Source organism: Macaca fascicularis, chromosome 11, assembly GCF_037993035.2.
Source record: "Macaca fascicularis isolate 582-1 chromosome 11, T2T-MFA8v1.1".
Lineage (NCBI taxonomy): Eukaryota > Metazoa > Chordata > Mammalia > Primates > Cercopithecidae > Macaca > Macaca fascicularis.
This window is the reverse complement of record NC_088385.1, coordinates 59082323-59101795: the sequence shown is the minus strand read 5'-3', so window position 1 is coordinate 59101795 and position 19473 is coordinate 59082323. Positions and strand designations below refer to the sequence as shown.

The window sequence follows — 19473 nt, the reverse complement described above, 5'->3', positions numbered from 1 at the left end:
CTTAAGAAATTCCTACTAATGTATTTAAGGGTTACATGCCATGCTTTCTGCCACTCAGATAATTGGGCAACTGCGAAAGCAAATACGGTATAATGTTAACTGTTGAATCGGGGTAACCAGGTGGAGCATCAATACATGCATGTTGTATTATTCCAATTTTTCTCAATGTTTCAAAGTTCTCATCATAAGAAAGATAAAAGACAAATATTTCAAAATCTGCTGATTGTTCCCATGGTAGGAAAGTGAGATGGTTTTCAGCTGCCAACTGAAAAATCTGGAGACGGGGATATCCAGATTTGTGTCTCAGGAGCACTTGAGCCACAGCTGGGATGGAAATAAGGGAGGGTATTTATGAATGCCTCAGCCTTTCCTGAAATCCCTCTCCCCACATCACACTTAACACACAGATCTCCTCCTCCCAGTTTCTCCCAGCACCTGGCCTCCCTTCTCCTCCCCTCCCCAGGCCCTGCTCCTCCTTCTCTTCCTCTCCTCTGCCTTCCCCTTCCCTCCACAATACCTACAGATGAAGGAGTGCCCTGCTGGCAAGACACTTTGAAGATGAAACATGCTGACTCCCCCTAGAGCCCAAGGCTGACATCCTTACAAAGAGGAGGGTGCAGGCCACTCCACCATTAAAGCACAGTCTAGAGAGGCGTTGGACCTGGCTAACCACCCAAGCCCATAAAGCACAAATTGCCCCAACACCATCTTCACAGCCAAGCCCCTTCAGAATCTGCGCATAAATAGGGCTGCGGTGCCCTGAGGAGCACATTGGAGTTTCCATCAGGACTCCAGGTACCCTATCCTGTCCTCTGCAACTCAAACATCCAGGAGCACCATGACCTGCGGATCAGGATTTGGTGGCCGCGCCTTCAGCTGCATCTCCGCCTGCGGGCCCCGGCCTGGCCGCTGCTGCATCACCGCCGCCCCCTACCGTGGCATCTCCTGCTACCGCGGCCTCTCCGGGGGCTTTGGCAGCCACAGCGTGTGCGGAGGCTATAGGGCCGGCTCCTGCGGACGCAGCTTCGGCTACCGCTCTGGGGGCGTGTGCGGGCCCAGCCCCCCATGCATCACCACCGTGTCCGTCAACGAGAGCCTCCTCACGCCCCTCAACCTGGAGATCGACCCCAACGCGCAGTGTGTGAAGCAGGAGGAGAAGGAGCAGATCAAATCCCTCAACAGCAGGTTCGCGGCCTTCATCGACAAGGTGGGTGTCCTGGATCACACCCTTCCTGAACTCCCACCACCTACACAGCCAGGGCTGGGCACTGAGGATGGAGTCAGAGACAGAAAGACCTCTGACTGTCTGAGATCCCAGTCTGATGGGAGAGGCACACAGACACACAGACAGACACACACACACAGAGACACACACAGACACTCAAGATGTAGACTCAGCTGACAGTTCAGATAGGGGGAGCTTGTGGAGGAAAAGTGTGGCCGGGCTGCTCTGGGACACAAGCTAGACATCAGGGATTTGGGGGTGGGGGACATGTGACCGCTGCTGCTGAACTCAGAGGGGTTTGGGCAGCCCCAGGGTGAGAAAGTAGGGTGCACTGACTTCCAGATGACATAGGGGAAGAGCTGGGACAGCTGAGCTCCCTTCCAGATGGTGATTCAATTTAGACACCCTCTTCTTGGCACCATCCCCAGAAATCCCATCTGAGGTCCAAACCTGGGTACTCTGCCTGTGAGGGATGCTGCCTCACCTGGCTTCAGAGTGAGGAGCTGAGCCTCCACTGTGTTCATCTGCTTGGGGTCAGGCACTGACACCACCCAGCCCTTGCTCCATTTCTGAGTGGGAAATCTAGGCACAGATCATGACCAGGAAATCCAGAAACTCTGTCTCCCACTGCCCACCTCTACTCAATTGCAGATAAGCTCCAGATTTGGGGATTTCCTTTAAAGTATCCCTCCTCCACCAGGTCCCCAGAGCTGTCTTTGGGGGCACCAGAAACCATCTGCCCCTCCTTCCCACCCTGAATGGCAGGTGCGCTTCCTGGAGCAGCAGAACAAGCTGCTGGAGACAAAGCTGCAGTTCTTCCAGAACCGCGAGTGCTGCCAGAGCAACCTGGAGCCCCTGTTCGAGGGCTACATCGAGACTCTGCGGCGGGAGGCCGAGTGCGTGGAGGCTGACAGTGGGAGGCTGGCCTCAGAGCTCAACCACGTGCAGGAGGTGCTGGAGGGCTACAAGAAGAAGTGAGTGACAGCAGGAGGGATGCTGGGCACAGGAATGGGGTTTAGGTTAAATACACTGGATTAGACAATAAGAACTCCTGGGTAGGGTGAGTGGCCATGACCGCTAGGATGACCGAGGGTGGCCGAGTCTTTTCATTTGTGGAATCTTTGCCCAGACACCTGTGTAAGAGGAGGGCTGTGACTCCCACTACCTGTCTCTATCCCACTTCAGCCTTCTCTTCCCTGAGCCACATCACCCAGCAGCTCTCCCCTGCGCTCGGTGGGGAGGAAGCCTCTGCAGGGTTCTGCTTCTCTCCTGACCCTCAGCCCCGATACCTGTAGCACCTGTCAGATGTGAGCCCAGGGTCTCTCACGAGTGACAGGTCTGGGGCTCTGGGTGTTCCCACTGCCTTGGGTTCTAAGCTCCGAGGGTCTGCAGGTCCAGCACCTGAGCTGGGATTCACACCAGTGAAGGGAGGTTGGGGCTACAGGCCCCGGGAGGATATGCTGTTTACTCCCGGAATGGGGTTGGGGGCTGAGTCCTATTTGCCTCCTGGGGGACCTCAGAGACCCTTTGGGAACAGGACTGGGAGGTACCAGGTGAGCCCTCTTCCTCCCCAGTTCGAAGTGGAGAGAGAATCCCAGACACATCCCACATCCAACCGGAAAGCACTCAGCTAGTCTGCCAGGCCCGGGCTGTGTGGGGGTGTTTCTAGTACTGTCCCCGTGGCTGTGATGAAGTGTGATGTGATGGGGGCTCTGCAGAGATCTGCCTTGCCCTGACCTCCCCTCTCTGCCCTCTGCTCTGCCTCAGGTATGAGGAGGAGGTTTCTCTGAGAGCAACAGCTGAGAACGAGTTTGTGGCTCTGAAGAAGGCAAGTGACACAGGATTGAGAAGCACAGATCTGTGGGATCTCAGAATGACAGGCTCTTCCTGGGGACACACAGGGGGTCTCAACCTCAGTGTGGAGCACAGTGACCTTTCCACAGCAGGATAGGACTGCCCAGGTGCAGGTCATTAGATGGAGCATCCAGGGTCTTGAAATAGGGCAATGACCTTGGAACATCTATCAGCACCTGCCTTGGGTGAGGGGGTCCCTGCACTGTCCTCTGTGTGTCCTGCTCTGCTCCAGAGGTTGTGGTCTGTTGCTGAGTCCCCTGGAGCCATAGCAGATACAGTGTCTCTGCTGAGAGACAGTGCAGTCTGTCTAGCATTTTGGGGAGTCGGACCTTGAGGCACAGATACAATCCCAGGGTCTAAGGGAGGATGGAGCAGAATCAGCAGCAGGAACTGGGCTCTTGGAGCACTACTGAAGGACAGGAAAGGGTCAGGTGTGAGAGCAGGGGGGTCAGTCTGGGCAGGCTTCCTGGAGCAGGAGAGGGGAGAAGGGAGAGACAGGAGGGCAAGGAGGGGTGAAAGGCTGGTGAGTCATGCCCAAAGCAAACAGGATTTATCCTCAGAGGGGCAGAGGATGCCAGCTCATCCCAGGAAGGGCAGAAGGGAAGCAGAGGCATGGGAATGGGACACTGGGTACTGCTTTCCCCTGGCTGCATGGAATGGATGGGCAGAGAGACGAGTCTGGGGGCTAGATTACCAGGGTCCTCTGAGCTCTAACACTCCCCACCTTTCCAGGATGTGGACTGCGCCTACCTCCGCAAGTCAGACCTGGAGGCCAACGTGGAGGCCCTGATCCAGGAGATCGACTTCCTGAGGCGGCTGTATGAGGAGGTGCGGGCCCAGGGGCCAGGCAGAGACCTGGCGGCCAGCAGAGAGGAGAGTTGGGGGGGTGGGAGTATTGGACAGGATGTGGGTAGAGGTTGCAGTCCCTGAGGCTGTGTGAAGGGGCAGGGCTGGGGACCAGAGAAAGCCTGAGAAGGTGGAGTCAGGACATGGTGGGTGGGGCTGTGTTCTCAACTAAAGTCACGGCCCCCACCTCCTGCAGGAGATCCGCGTTCTCCAGTCCCACATCTCAGACACCTCTGTGGTTGTCAAGCTGGACAACAGCCGGGACCTGAACATGGACTGCATCGTTGCCGAGATCAAGGCACAGTACGACGACATTGTCACCCGCAGCCGGGCCGAGGCCGAGTCCTGGTACCGCAGCAAGGTGAGTGGCACAGGACACCTGCCTGCTAGACATGGCAGTGGGAGGGATGTGAGGTATCTATTAAATAGGTTTCCTTTACTGGGGATGCTGGTCCCTGGGGATGAGAAGAGATGGCTGCCACTCTGAGGTTAGGGTGGCAGGGCAGGACTGCCATGTGTGGTTGCACAGGCTGAGCACTGTACAACCTGCATAATCATCCGTGGTGCCCTGAATGGATGGGAAGTCCCACCCTGAGCCTCATGAGCATCTCTACTTCCCCCAGTGTGAGGAGATGAAGGCCACGGTGATTAGGCATGGGGAGACCCTGCGCCGCACCAAGGAGGAGATCAACGAGCTGAACCGCATGATCCAGAGGCTGACGGCCGAGGTGGAGAACGCCAAGTGCCAGGTATGGGGCATCTGTGCCCAAGGTCAGAGAGACCGAGGGCCTAACCATTGTCACACAGCCTATGTGTGCCCCATCTGGATCTCAGCATTCATTCTCCAGCCCCTTTGTCCATGTAGAGTCCCTGGTTGTGGTCTCTCAGTGAGTCCCAGGTGATGAAGGCGAGAGGCTATGCTCTGGGGTGCTCCCAGGTTGGTGGGGAGCATGGTCTCATCCAGGTAAGCATCAGAGAGACCCAGAGATTCTGATCTACCTTGTTCTCTCTGTTGTCTTCAGAACTCCAAGCTGGAGGCCGCGGTGGCCCAGTCTGAGCAGCAGGGTGAGGCAGCCCTCAGCGATGCCCGCTGCAAGCTGGTGGAGCTGGAGGGCGCCCTGCAGAAGGCCAAGCAGGACATGGCCTGCCTGATCAGGGAGTACCAGGAGGTGATGAACTCCAAGCTGGGCCTGGACATTGAGATCGCCACCTACAGGCGCCTGCTGGAGGGCGAGGAGCAGAGGTGGGCCCAACCAAGCCTGGCCCAGAGCCACCCTTCCCCATCCCTGGCACAAGCCTACCCTTGGTCTTGGCTGAGCAAGGGCCAGGGCTCTGGGGAAAAAAAAAAGAAAAAAAATTATTATTATTCACTTCCGGTGTGGGGAGGGCTGGTGTGTGAGTTTGTCTGAGACAAGGTTTTCCCTCAGACTCTGTTCTTAATCGACCAATTGTGGACACTACCCTATGACCTAGGGAGCTTTTTCAGCCACTCTGGGGCAGTTACTAATGTTGCTTTTTCTCTTTTGCCCTCAGGCTATGTGAAGGCGTTGGGGCTGTGAATGTCTGTGAGTATTGGGGTCCGGTGTGGACAGATTTACTACCTCCCTGTGATGGAGGGCAGAGTTTGGAAAAAAGGAGTGTCACCGAGATTGAATGTAAAAGAGTGGGCTGGCATCACAACAGGAGGGATTTGGGGTCAGACACCCGAAAGACCTAATCTCTTGGACTAGATGGACCTACAATTGTGCACTAAAGATGCTTCTGATTTTTCATACCAGAGCTCAGGTCTTAGGCAGGGGCGGTGGTCAGGGAGGCAGGATGGCTTGCCCTCCAGAATTTTGATTCAGCCTTTGGGGTTCACAGGTGTCAGCAGCTCCCGGGGTGGGGTCGTGTGCGGGGACCTCTGCGTGTCAGGCTCCCGGCCAGTGACTGGCAGTGTCTGCAGCGCTCCGTGCAACGGGAACGTGGCGGTGAGCACCGGCTTGTGTGCGCCCTGTGGCCAGTTGAACACCACCTGCGGAGTGGGTTCCTGCGGCGTGGGCTCCTGTGGTATCAGTTCCTTGGGTGTGGGGTCTTGCGGCAGCAGCTGCCGGAAATGTTAGGCACCCCAACTCAAGTCCCAGGCCCCAGACATCTTTCCTGCCCTGCCTTGCTCGGCCCATCCAGTCCAGGCGCCTGGAACAAGTGCTCAGCTACTTCTCCTGCACTTTGAAAGACCCCTCCCACTCCTGGCTTCGCATTTCTCTGTGTGATCCCCTACTTCTGGGCTCTGCCACCCCACAATGGGAAAGGCTACCCTAGAAAGAAGTCCCCTGGCAGCCACAGGAAGGGGCCTCAGGAGCAGGAAGGGCCAGGACCAGAACCTTGCCCATGGCCACTGCCTTCCTGCCTCTCCCCTTCTTCCTCTGCCCTTGATCTGTGTTTCAATAAATTAATGTAGCCAACCTGGGTCTTGTCTGCATCTCTATTACCCTCCTCAGGGGTCGGGGTTAGGGAGGGTCCCCAAAGTCACATGGAGCAGCGAAAGGCCCAAGTCAAGGGTCTCCAGTACAGTTCTCTATCACTCGCCTCACAGAAGGTTCAGATTTAGCCAGGAGTTGTGCTAGACCCCTATTTGATGTAACTTTATCCACACAACCCTAATGATACACCTTGTAGATGAAGAAGCTAGAGTTCAGAGGCACTCAGTGTTTGGGGCAGGGTCCCCCACTTAGTTGGGTGGTTCATCTGGGGTTTAAGTCCTGTGTGTGTCGCTAGGGCTCATTTCACTAAACTGCAGCTGTCTCCCAGAAAACACCTCGTGCATATCTGGAGACTGGTGGATCATGAAAATCAGATTCACCAATCACTCAAAGCTTGAGGCAACATCACCCATTGCTTTGACGGGGAAGACTCATGCCTGAGTAATTTATTGGAATTCTTTAAGGGGTGAACACATGAATATGATTTAAAGTTTCAAAAAGCCTTTGACGTTGGCTTTCTTTTTTTTTAAACGGAGTCACTCTGGGGTTTTGGAGACCTGCCATAGCTGATACATTTCCTCAAAGACAGAAAACAGCACATAGCAAGATGATGTGGCATAGAGAGGGGACACAGACTCCAGCCAGACTGCCTGGGCCCCAAGCTGGGCCCTGGTCCTTCCTAGTTGAGTGGGGCTGGGCAATGTATTTACCCTCTCTGTGCCTGCTTCCACACCTCTAAAATGAGGATGACAGAAAGGGCAACCACCTCATAATTTGATGAGTGGATTAAGGGATTTCATATATGTAAAAGGCTTACATAGTGCATTCCACAAAATTATCACTCTATTTTTTATCATTAGTGCTATTCTTTTGCAGAATGTAAAGTAGAAGTCCCTCTAGGGATCAGGGCCTCTTATGGCCAACCTCTTATTATACTTATATCTGTGATCAGAGATTGCAAGTACAGAGAGAAATCTCCGTGGTTACCAGGGCCATTCAGCTCCTTCATGCATGGAAGTATTCCCTGGCACTGATGAGGTAGGGGAAGGGGAAGATGACAGCTCAGCTCCACTATGGGCTAAGGTGACTCCCTGAACATATATCTTTAGGCCAAGGTGAATCTCTACACTTCCAGTTCCAGACCCAGAAAATGCAGCAGAAATGGGAGTCCCCCACCCCTACCCTTCTGCACACTAGAAATGATTAAGAATATTAACAGACCAGAAGTGAGTGGACTGAAAAAAAGCAAAATCTCTTGTAAAAGCTAGAATCAAACCAAGGTCTCTCAGCCACCCCTGATGGAATTCTGAGCAGGACAGAATCCTGGAAAGTTCCAGAATTTGTGATCAATCATTCCAACTAGCCCTCTATGCTGTGACATCACACAGCTCAGAAGCTGGCCCTAGGCCAGGTGCAGTGGCTCACACCTATAATCCCAACACTTTAGGAGGCCAAGGTGAAAAGGTTGCTTGAGCCCCAGAGTTAGAGATCAGCCCGGACAATATAGTGAGACTTTGTCTCTGTAAAATATAAAAACATTAGCTGGGCAAGGTGGTGTGCACCTATAGTCCCAGCTACCTAGGAGGCTGAAGCAGGACAGCTTGAGCCCAGGAGGTTGAGGCTGCACAGTGAGCCATGTTTGAGCCACTGCCTCCAGCGTGGGCGACAGAGCAAGATCCTGTTTCAAAAAAATAAAAAAACAAGAAGCAGCAGCAGCAGCCCCTGTCAGAAGTCCAGACCTGAGACTCAAGCACCAGCTCCATCCCTCCCTAGTTCAGAAGCCAACTGCAACTCCAGTCCTGATGGACTTCTCACGTCTCCCAACTTCAGCCCAACTGGGCCTTAGTGCCCTGCCGTATTTCACTCCCTCACCCTACCTCTAGCTCTGACCCTCCCTTCCTACTCCAGCCCTACCACCGTCACCTCCCTCTAGGTTCCCATTCCTGCACAGGCTCAGGCAGAGGAGCAAGGCAGGAAGGAATCAAACACATAATTCCCCGGGTGCAGAATGGTGAAGAAAATGGAACATCTCACTGTGTGACCTTTAGCAAGTCAACTCCCCTCTCTGGGCCTTAGTGTATCTGCTAGTGAAATAAAATGTTTGGGGCTGGGGTCAGTGGCTGATGCCTGTAATCCCAGCACTTTGGGAGGTGGATCACTTGAGGTCAGGAGTTCGAGACTGGCCTGACCAACAGGAAGAAACCCCATCTCTACTGAAAATACAAAAAATTAGCCAGGCGTGGTGGTGCATGCCTGTAATTCCAGCTACTTGGGAGGCTGAGACAGGAGAATTGCCTGAACCCGGGAGACAGAGGTTGCAGTGAGCCAAGATGGCACTATTGCACTCCAGCCTGGGCAACAAGAGAGAGACTATCTCAAAAAAAAAAAAAAGAAAAGAAAAGAAAAGAAAATGCTTGGATTAGGTGGCTGCTAACATCCCTTACCAATTTAAAGCTCTATTATTCTTTTTTTCTTTCTTCTTTTTTTTGTGAGACAGAGTCTTACCCTGTCACCCAGGGTGGAGTGCAGTGGTGTGGGCTCAGCTCACTGCAACCTCCACCTCCCAAGTTCAAGCGATTCTCCTGCCTCAGCCTCCCAAGTAGCTGGGACTACAGGTGCCCACCACCACACCTGGCTAATTTTTGTATTTTTAGTAGTGACGGTGTTTCACCTTATTGGCCAGGCTGGTCTCAAACTCCTGACCTTGTGATCCGCCTACCTCAGCCTCCCAAAGTGCTGGGATTACAGGCGTGAGCCACCGCGCTCAGCCAACTGTGTTATTCTTTGGGAGAGGTGGGACAGGATTAGGGGCTAGAGGGAAATGGTGATTCCAGGTTTCATGCAACTGTGCAGTGTATGCGCATGTTGTTTGTGTATTCATTCTGCGTTGCTCAATGCCTAGAGGTAACTGTGAGTGGAGCAATATGATTGCATTCAGGTACATGCACATTCCAGTTACCCGTGTGGAAACGCGTGTGTGAGAGAGATGGTGAGGGTTTCTAAATATGTGATTATACATGTGAACATGTGTGCATCTATGTGCTGAAAAGGGGAGATTTGTGGGTACATGTGGATGTGAGTGCATGTGGGTACATGGGTAGACCCATGTGTGCTGGTGAGGTAGGGGTCACCAATGGGGATTGGGGCTAAAGTGGGAGTAGTGATGGGCGATGCTGCTGGGAGTCAAACTAGGGAGGTCCCCCCTGGCTAAGGAGCCCTTGCTCTAACCCCTAGGCTTGCCTACTTATTCCTCCTGCCCTACCATCACTCTCACTCCAGGTGGGGCAGAGGGAGGTCAGTCACCCTTAGACTTTGTAAAGCTTTCTTTAAAGGGGCTCAAAACTTGGCCGGGTACCGTGGCTCACGCCTGTAATCCAGCACTTTGGGAGGCCGAGGTGGGCGGATCACAAGGTCAGGAGATTGAGACCTGGCTAACGCGGTGAAACCTCGTCTCTACTAAAAATCCAAAAACAAAATTAGCCAGGTTTGGTGGCAGGTGCCTATAGTCTCAGCTATTTGGAAGGCTGAGGCGGGAGAATGGTGTGAACCCGGGAGGCGGAGCTTGCAGTGAGCCGAGATAGCACCACCGCACTCCAGCCTGGACAACAAAGCGAGACTCTGTCTCAAAAAAAAAAAAAAGCAGGGGGCGGGAGGCTCAAAAATCTTCTAAAGAATTCCAGTAAGTGAAATAATAGTTACACTTAATATAACTTCCGATGCTTTAAGCACTTTACATGCAGCAGTATCTTTTCTCAAACAACCCTCTGATAGTTACTATTCTATTTTGCAGCTAATCTTTGGCTCAGAGGGACTAAGTAGGGAAGAAAATAAGGAAAAATAAAGCCAAGCACAGTGGCTCACACCTGTAATCCCAGTACTTTGGGAGGCTGAGGCAGGAGGATTACTTGAGGCCAAGATTTTGAGACCAGCCTGGGCAACAAGGTGAGACCCCATCTCTACAGAAATTTTTTTTTAATTAGCAGAGTGTGGAGGCATGCAACTGTAGTCCCAGCTACTGAGAATCACTTGAGTCCAGGAGGTCGAGGCGCAGTGAGCTATAATCGTGCCACCGCACTCTAGCCTGGGTGATAGAGCAAGACTTCATATCTACAAAAATAAATTTAAAATTAAATAAGAAGGAAAAAAATGAATCTTCACAATTTAGATCTAGAGGAGGGCAGGACTGAGGCCCAGAAACAGGTAAGAGTTTGGTCAAGGTAAGAACAAGACTGGGAACAGGATCCAGGCCCTTCCTTCCTTACTCCAGGTTGGTCTAGTTGATCTCTTGCAGCTGAAATCACAGCAGGAAGAACTGCATTTAGACTCCACAAGAGACTTCCAAGGGGTTATGCAGAATGCAACACGCTAATGGTCAAAAACAGGGCCCGATACATCTCAGGACAGGACACACCAACCAGGACCACGCAGCCTCAACCTCATCACATCTACTCTGAGGCAGACACTGGGGATGGATGAGACCTTCACTGCCCTCCAGGGGCTCAGATAGAGACATGACCACAGCTAAGTTAGCATCTGACATGTTTGAGCGCGACGGAGTGTGAGGCAGGCGTGGAGAGCCAACAGAGGACTCACGCCTTATGGTGCCCTTCTGCTGAGAAGCAATGACCGAACCAAGGACAGCCCTCCTCCCTTCAAAAGCCACCCCAACTCATAAAGCTTATAAATGGGCTGGAGAATGACTCTCCATAAATGCACTGGGCAGTTTCCTCCCACCCCAGGCTAGAATGTGGCCCATGGCCAGGGGAGCCTCTCAGGGAATTAGTCTCCAAACCACAAACACTTGTGACCCACATGGCCCTGGCCCAGGAAGAAACTCAAACCTGACCCCAAAGCCCTGGGGATCTTCTGGATTGACATCAGGCAAGTACAGATTCGGTATTTGAAAAAGGAAAATGTGAGCAACCAGTCCTGAATGACGCAGGTTGCAGAATGTACATCCTAGATCCTGCCTACAATTCCCATGAAGTTCCCTTGTTGACACGATCATCACAGCAGGAGCTGGAGAAAATTGGCCTTGAATCGCACAGAATCTCATGATTCCCTAGCAAAATGCAAGGAGCACAGAGCTGGACTAAAGAACCTTGAAAGAATCTTCAGGCAGCTTGTTTGCATTTGCGAGTGTTGGCAGGTCAGTATTTATCAACCAGGGCTGATGTGTGAGCCCAGTGGGGCCATGCCTCCTACCCCTCAGGAGGGTGGCAGCCTGCCAGCCAAGTTTCAGTCCCATTCCTCTTGCATGAGACTTTTCTGTTTACACAAGAAGAGGGCTTTTTGGATACCTGTCCTCCGGGCAGGCACCCAGAAGAACACAGCAGACACTCTGGCACTAGAGTGCCTTAAAAGGTAAAGCCCAGGCCTCTGGCCAATGACGCACTTTAGCCCCACCCAGGCACATAGAAAGCAGAAACTATTGTTGTATTGATGATGTAACTTCATGCAATAGAAAGGAATGTGGGCTCACTGTATAGAAGCTTCTCTTGGGCCTGTGTGGCAGGGAAAGAACCCAGAAACCCAGCCTTTATCTAGCCACCCCACTCCCCAGACTGGTCTATCTTCCAACCGCCAAAGTTCAATGCCTTGTAAAAACTTGGACCAACTTACACCCTAGATCTGAAGTAGAGACACAGCCGGAGCCTCCATCGGATTTCACAGCCCACATTTTCTTCCACCCCTGTGTGTTGTTCCCCTGCCCGCCACCAGATCATATTAACAGAACTGGGTGGCCCAATTGTGTGTTAAACCAGAACTCAGGCTTTGGCCACCCAAGCCAAGAGATATGTTCATATCTCTCCAGCCCCCATCTGCAAGGGCCACCTGTCCTCAAGTGCCCCATCAGGGAGCTAGAAGGCACTGACCCAATCCCCATCCCACCCTTTTCTGTTTCTGCTCGGTTTCCTCATCTATGGCCCACCTCCCTACCCAGAACCTCATCTCCAGGAATCCTAGAGTGTTTTCCTCACCATCCTGTCCCCTGCACCAAGCACTATGAGACCATTCAGTAAGTACGTGTAGAGTGAATGGACGGATGGAGAATGGAATTCTCAGCTCTGCTGACCAGACGCTATGGGCCCCGGCTAGACCGTTCTGCATGAATGAACCCTTTCTCTCGCTTTCCCCACGGACTCCGGGCTCCCCATCCTAAAGACCCTGGTTCTATAATATCGAATCACCATACGCTTAAGTCACATACACCCGCACACCAGGAGGGGAGGAGGTTGCTTCCTGGTATTGTTCTTGCCCTGACCCCTCCACCACAGCCAGGTTTGTCTGCGCTCTGGGAATGGCCTGGAGAATCCAGGTTTAAACGCCTGGCAGCTCAGACCACTGCACAACTGTTTATTGAAGAAAAGTCCCTGGAAAGAAGGGAAGGGGGCAGTTCCGAGGGGCAGGGTTCTTGGTCCAGGTAAGCTGGCCAACCACCTCTACCCAGCGGCACCAGCGTCCAGGCCATCTGCACTGGGGATGGTCATAGTCCCGTAAACTGTGCTCCAACGCCTCACACCCCGGTGTTGGGGGCAAAAAGAAAAGATGATGTGGGGTCAGCTGTATGGGAGGGGGCATCTGAGACAAGAGGGCTAAGTCTTTAGGGCAGAAGCTGAGGGTTCCTTGTCTTCTCCGGAGCGAGGCGGGAAAGGTTCAACATCTGCGGGAGCCCCCGCTGCTGAAGCCCCGGACACAGCCACAGCCAGGGGAACCGCAGAGCGCGTAGCCGCCGCCAGGGGCGCTGTTCTCCAGGGCGCAGGAGCCAGCTCGGGGCTGGAGCAGGCGGGCGGAGCCCGGGGCGGGGACCGGCGGAACGCAGGACTACTGTCGGAGGGAGGAAAGCCCTTGCGTACCCCAACCCCAAGCCCCAGAAGACAGAGTTGCAGGCATCTCCTCCAGCGGATAGATACACAGACCCTCCTCCCCACCAGGAGACAGACGTATAAACTCCTCCAAAGGAACAGGTACACAGACCTCTCCCCAAAGAACAGACCACAGGACCCCCTTCCCCACACACGCAAACACAGAGTCACCCCCGAGAGAAGAAATAGCCCCCGACAAAAGAAGAGGCACAGAGGGAGCTGTCACAGACACAGGAACAGAAACACAGCCCTTCTGCCTTCTTAAGAGGAGGCACGCCAAGGTGTGGACGGGGAAGGAGGGAATAAGGAGAATAAGATAATAAGATCCGACCACGCCAGCCTACTGTTTACTTACTGATGCTCCCTGCCCCAAATCCCAGACCAAGCCTGCGGGAAGAAGGAGGAAGCAGGTGAGTCCATCCGTCCACTAAGTTTCGTTTTCGCATTCCCCAGGACACACACTCCTGACCCTCCCAGACAGCAGTCCTTCCACCCTGCAAGCTCCCTGGTGCGCTCTGATCACTCCTGCCTTAGATTCATATAACTCACTTTTGTTGATGACTCTTTGGAGGAAAGAGAAAACAAAAAAAAAACTACACTTTCTTTGGCCTGACTTGATCTTGGAAGGTGAGACCGTGATGGGGACATTTGAAACCTCTAAATGAGGTTTATCCCAGGAACAGGGAGAGTTAAACTCTAGGAAACTGATTATTGTAGTTTACCACATCTAACCATTTAAATTAGAACAAAAAAAAATTTAATGAAATTCAATATTTCCTAATTTAAAAAACACATTTTAAAATCTAGGATTAGGAAGAAATGTCCTTAACTTGAATGCCATTAATCAGACACCAGGGACAGTGATCTAGATTCCAGCTTCTTCTCCAAACCCAAGGCTGCTAAGGGAAGTGCTGTCTATGAAGTCAGGGGACCCCTTCCCTTCTTGCACCTCGCCCCCATGTGCATTCAATACACGAACAGCCAGGGAACATCATCTCAATCTCTTCTGTGTTCCCACTGCCCCCTTTTTCTGCTCCTGTTCCCAAAAGCTGTATGCCCAACAGATCTGGGTGGAGTCCAAGACACCTCATCCCTGTGTGACCAGGGAGCCATGTGTATGAGTCTCACCATAGAGAAAGAACTGTGGTCTCCTCCAAGCCTCTCTTGAGCACCAAAGCCCAGCTCCAACCCAAGAGCTACCAGAATCCTTGCCACTGAGGACTAGGGCCTCTTCTTCCTGGGGGCTCTGTGACCTCACCTCATTACAATCACAGAGTTCTGCCCAGGAGGCCTCAGGGGCATAGGGTAGAAGGGAGCCACACTGTGACCCCAGATGGGAAAATGGAAGTTTCTGGGCTGAAGTGGAACTTAAAGGAAAGTGGAGGAGGGGAAGGCTACCTCAGATGGAGGAAATGTGTGGAGCTGAAGAGCTTAAGCTTATGGATGGGCACTGGGGAGCCACAGAGAGTGTTTGAGCAGAAGAGTGGCCTGACATGAGAAGTGATTGTCTAGAAGCAGTGTAGAAGATTGACAGGAGGGCAAGAAATTGAGACTGGGGATGCCAGTCCCAAAACTTGGTAGGAAATCTTGGGTAAGGCAATGACTTTAACCTGTAGGAGTGAGTAGGGGCTAGAGAGCACAAGCTGCTGTCAGCATTTTCCTTTTGTTTTATAAATTTCTCATACATGCAAAAGAGTATGCAAAACCTACATTTATTGATTTCAATAGCAACAATAATAAAACAAATCCTTGTGTACCCACCAGTACCTTCAAACCCCCCTGCGGGATTTTTTCTGATCCATCTCTATCCGTCTCTAACCCCATCTGATCCCCAAAGTAACCACTGTCCTGAGTTTTTATGTTGGTCATTCTCTTGCTTTTCTTTATTACTATGTCATATGTGTGTATCCCTAAACTAGTGCTGAGTTTTCTTACCTTTAAGTTTTATATAAACAGAATTACACCTTGTACATTTCTATGACTTGCTTTTTCCTCCTCAACATTCTAGTTTTGAGATTCATCTTTTTGATGCATATAGTTTTATTTCTCAGTGCTGTATAGTATTCCAAAGTATGACTATATATATAGATAGAGATAGATATACACATATATATGCATTTTCCTATAGGCAGCACATGTGTTTTTTGTTTTTGTTATAACAAACAATGCTGCCATGAACTTGCTTGTACATATCTGCTGGTGGACCTCAGCAAAAGGTTCTTTGGGGTACTAGTTGTCAAACTGTTTTTTAACCTCAACTTTAAATAAGAAATATATGTTGTATCATGAATCACTATCTACATACAAATATACACACATCTACTGAAATAAGTTTCATGGAAAAATCATTTACTTCTACTATGTGTAAGGCAATCTGATCTAACCAATCACCTTAACACATTCTTTTACTTTCAACTTATGTCCTCATGTTTTAAGTTTATTTCTTATAACTAGCATATTACTTTATTATTTAATAATAGAATGAAAATGAAATACTCATGAACCCACCTACTGTCCCAAAACTAAAACCTTACTAGTAATTTACATTTAGCTCCATGCTCCTTCCCTACCCTGTCCTCTACTAACCACCCGAGGTAACCACTTCCCTAAAGTTAATAAAATTCCTTTGTTTTTTCTTAGTTTTATCGCATACATGTATATGCCTAAATATATATTTGTTTCAGTTTTTTGTTCTTTTTTTATAAAAAGGGTGTCACACAAGGTCTTTTTTTAATTCAATATCATGTAGCTAGTATTCCTCCATTATCGTATTAGTATTCCATTCTTAGAGTATTCCATTGTGTGACTATACCACACTTTAGGTAATTCTATTATTGTTTTGTTTTGTTTCTTTCTCTTACAAAGGTGGTGCTATGAAGATTTTTCTACACATCCTCTGATGCACATATGTGAGGATTTGTATACAACTACAAACAGAACTTCTGACTCATAAGATGGTCACAATCTTATAAAGGTGTTAACTTTATAATATAAAATTATTTTCCAAAGTTGTTATAACAATTCACATTTTGCTCAGCAATGTGAAAAAGATTCATATTCTCTTTGTCTTAATTTCCAACAATTAAATAATTCAATCTCATTTTTGGTGTTACTTTATATTTTCATGATTACTGTTAAAGTTTAATATCTCTTTAAATATCTATTACGTGTGTATTTCCTTTTCTTTTGCCTTTATTTTTCTATTGGGTTTTTGCCTTATTCTAAATGACTATAAGTGTTCTTTATATTTCTGAGTATTACTATTATATCACTTATATATATCACAAATATTATCGTTTACAGCTTATCTTTTCACTTTGTCACCTATTTTGAAAAATAAAGTTGATAGTTTTAATGTAATCTAATTTATCAGTCTTTTATGTTGAGCATTTTATGTGCCTTGTTTAAAAATCCTTCTCTACACCAAGGTCAGAAAAATATTCTCCAATATTTTCTTCTGAAACTCTTAAAGTTTTGCTTTTCATATTTGTAATTTAAATTAATTTGAAACTGATTTTGTGTATAAGAGAGAACGGGGACCTAATTTTATTTTTTACAGTGGTTAAAATAAAAATAAAATATTTTTTGCAGTGGTTAACCAATGCATAGTCCTTTTCACTACTGATCTGCCATACCACTTCTATTGTACAACAAAATCATTGATTTATTTACAAATAAATTTAGGGCTATTTTGTTCCATTGGCCAGTTTGTCTATTCTTGTGTGGGTACTATACTTTCTCAATTACTATAACTCTATAATACATTATAATCCCTGAAATAGAGAGTACCTATTTCTTCCTTTTCATCATTCCTTAGCTATTCTTGACCTTCGTTCTTCCCCATAAATTTTAGAATCAACTTGTCAAGAATTATGTAAATCTTTGTTTGGAATTTGAGTGTAATTGCATCAACTCTGTAGATCAGTTTAAGGATAATTAACATATTTATGATAGTAAAGCTTCCTATCTAAGAACATGGTATATCTCTTCATTTAATTATGTCTTCTTTATCTTTTGTTTCCTATAACATTTTGTATAATGTTTATATTTCTCTAGGTGTAAGTCTTTTGCATATGTGTTAGATTTATTTCTAAATATCTTATGCATTTTAAATCATTGTTTTATCAACTTAATTGAGATATAATTTGCATACAATTGTATCTCAATAAAGCGCACACATTCTAAAAGTACAGTTCAACAAATTTTGACAGATGTATGCTCCAATCTAATCACCACTGAATGAATCTAGTTCACTATTTTTTGTTGCTGAATAATATTTTATTGTATGACTGTATCTCAATTTGTTTATCCATTCATCTACTAGTACATATTTGGATTGTTTCCAATTTGGGGCTATTATAAATAAAGTTTCTATAAAATTCATGTACAAGTCTCCGTATAGATCTGCTTTTATTTCTTTTGAGGAAATACCCAGGAGTGGAATTGCTGCATCATTTGATAAGTGCATGTTTAACTCCATAAGAAATTGACAAACTGTTTTCCAAAGCAGCTAAATCATTTTACACTCCATGAAAGTTTCAGCTGATTCACACTTGGCATTGTCAGTCTATTAAAGTCTATTAAATTTTAGCCTTCTAAAGCTAGCAGGAAACAAGGAGGAAAAGAAGACCGGAGAAGGGAAGGGAAGAGCAAGACAGCAAGGGAAGGGGAAGGTTGGAAGATGGCTGGTGAGAGGCTATTCTCTTCGTGGGTTCAGTCGGGCCAGAATCCTCAAACAGGACACGCCCATGGGCTACGTGCCACTCCTCTCAACAGCCTTTCTCAGCTTGGGGGCAGCAGGGGCCAAGGAAGAGGGATTCCCACACAACAAGAAGTAAGAAATGGGAAGCAGAGAACATGGATCAGGGTGGGTCAAGCAGTGGCGCCCCACCACCAGGCTGCACAAGGTCAAGTAGGGCCAGCTGGGACCCTTGCAAGTGTGAGAGGCTGCGCTGGGTGCATCCTCAAGCTCTGACAACTTAACACTTCCTGCAGCTGCAGACACAGGCCCCATCCCACAGGAGCTGATGCCGCAGGTGCAGTTGGCCAAGAGGGCTCCACATGCAACCACACCAAGGAGCTGCTCACACCTACACAGGGACAGCAACGAGAAGTTAAACCCTTTGGTAGGGATGGAAGCTAGTCCCAAAAAGCCCCACCTCCAATCAGCAATGGCTTCCTACCAGCTGGGAGCAGCCAGGAGGATGGCTTCTGCTTACCTCCATCTCCAGGGGTGAAGATGGCATTGCTTCCCTGTAGTCTGGGCCAGGGACTGACACCCTGACTAGGAGTGAGTCCATCTTGGGGTTTAATCTCAATCCCTTCTTCCTTTCCTCTTTTTCTTTTTTTTTTTTTTTTTTTTTGTGTGTGTGTGTGTGTGTGTGTGTGTGTGTGTGTGTGAGATGGAGTCTCACTCTGTCAACCAGGCTGGAGTGCAGTGGCACGATCTCGGCTCACTGTAACCTCCACCTCCCAGGTTCAAGCAATTCTTATGCCCCAGCCTCCCAAGTAGCTGGGATTACAGGCAAGCACCATCATGCCTGGCTAATTTTTTGTATTTTTAGTAGAGACAGGGTTTCACCATGTTGGCCAGGCTGGTCTCAAACTCCTGACCTCAAGTGACCCACCTGCCTCAGCCTCCCAAAGTACTGGGATTACAGGTGTGAGCCACCGCACCCAGCCTCAATCTCTTCTTTCCATAAATGTGAGCTCTTACTATATTGCCCAGGCTGGTCTCAAACTCCTAGGCTCAAGCAATCCACCTGCCTCGGCCTCCCAAAGTTCTGGGATTACAAGGGTGAGCCACCATACTCGGCTGAGACCCTGTCTCAAAAGAAAAGAAAAAAAAATCAGGACAACCTCAGGATCTACGACATGTGGATTTGATGACAGCTCATTCAATCCACATGTATTTAAAGAAGATTAAATGAATGTTTTAATCCAGTAAAGTGACTGACATCTTGAACATGGACAAGTATGTTTGGACAGGGAGAGAATAAGAGCTTCCTACCGAAGGGGAGAAATTATAATTTTCTTCAACCCACATAAATTTGTAGTTGAGACAGACTCCTGCAACAACAGACAGATTAACAAGAGAAAAACAAGCAAGTTTACCAACATGAGCAGCGCACGGCATGGAAGGAGAAAAGTAACAACCAGGGACTCTACGTGGACAAAGGGACTGGAGAATGAATGCTGAGACCCAGGTAGGGCACACACA

The 19473-nt window shown here is 49.0% G+C and overlaps 1 protein-coding gene across 1 annotated transcript; it reads left to right on the top strand.

Moving 5' to 3' along the window:
• Window positions 1–768: 768 nt before the first annotated feature.
• Window positions 769–6369, top strand: LOC102120484 (keratin, type II cuticular Hb1). Its single transcript, XM_005570925.5, has 9 exons — window positions 769–1207; window positions 1991–2199; window positions 2993–3053; window positions 3812–3907; window positions 4122–4286; window positions 4549–4674; window positions 4948–5168; window positions 5459–5490; window positions 5789–6369. The coding sequence occupies exons 1-9, from the start codon at window positions 839–841 to the stop codon at window positions 6025–6027; spliced, it is 1518 nt and encodes a 505-aa protein (XP_005570982.3). The 5' UTR covers window positions 769–838; the 3' UTR covers window positions 6028–6369.
• Window positions 6370–19473: the final 13104 nt, after the last annotated feature.

What these genes read in the sequence shown, in the direction of transcription:
- LOC102120484 (XM_005570925.5), top strand. Translation starts at nt 839, where the DNA reads ATGACCTGCGGATCAGGATTTGGTGGCCGCGCCTTCAGCTGCATCTCC. An exon ending in TCGCGGCCTTCATCGACAAG is followed by an intron (nt 1,208 to 1,990) that starts GTGGGTGTCCTG and finishes CCTGAATGGCAG; the next exon opens with GTGCGCTTCCTGGAGCAGCA. An exon ending in CTGGAGGGCTACAAGAAGAA is followed by an intron (nt 2,200 to 2,992) that starts GTGAGTGACAGC and finishes GCTCTGCCTCAG; the next exon opens with GTATGAGGAGGAGGTTTCTC.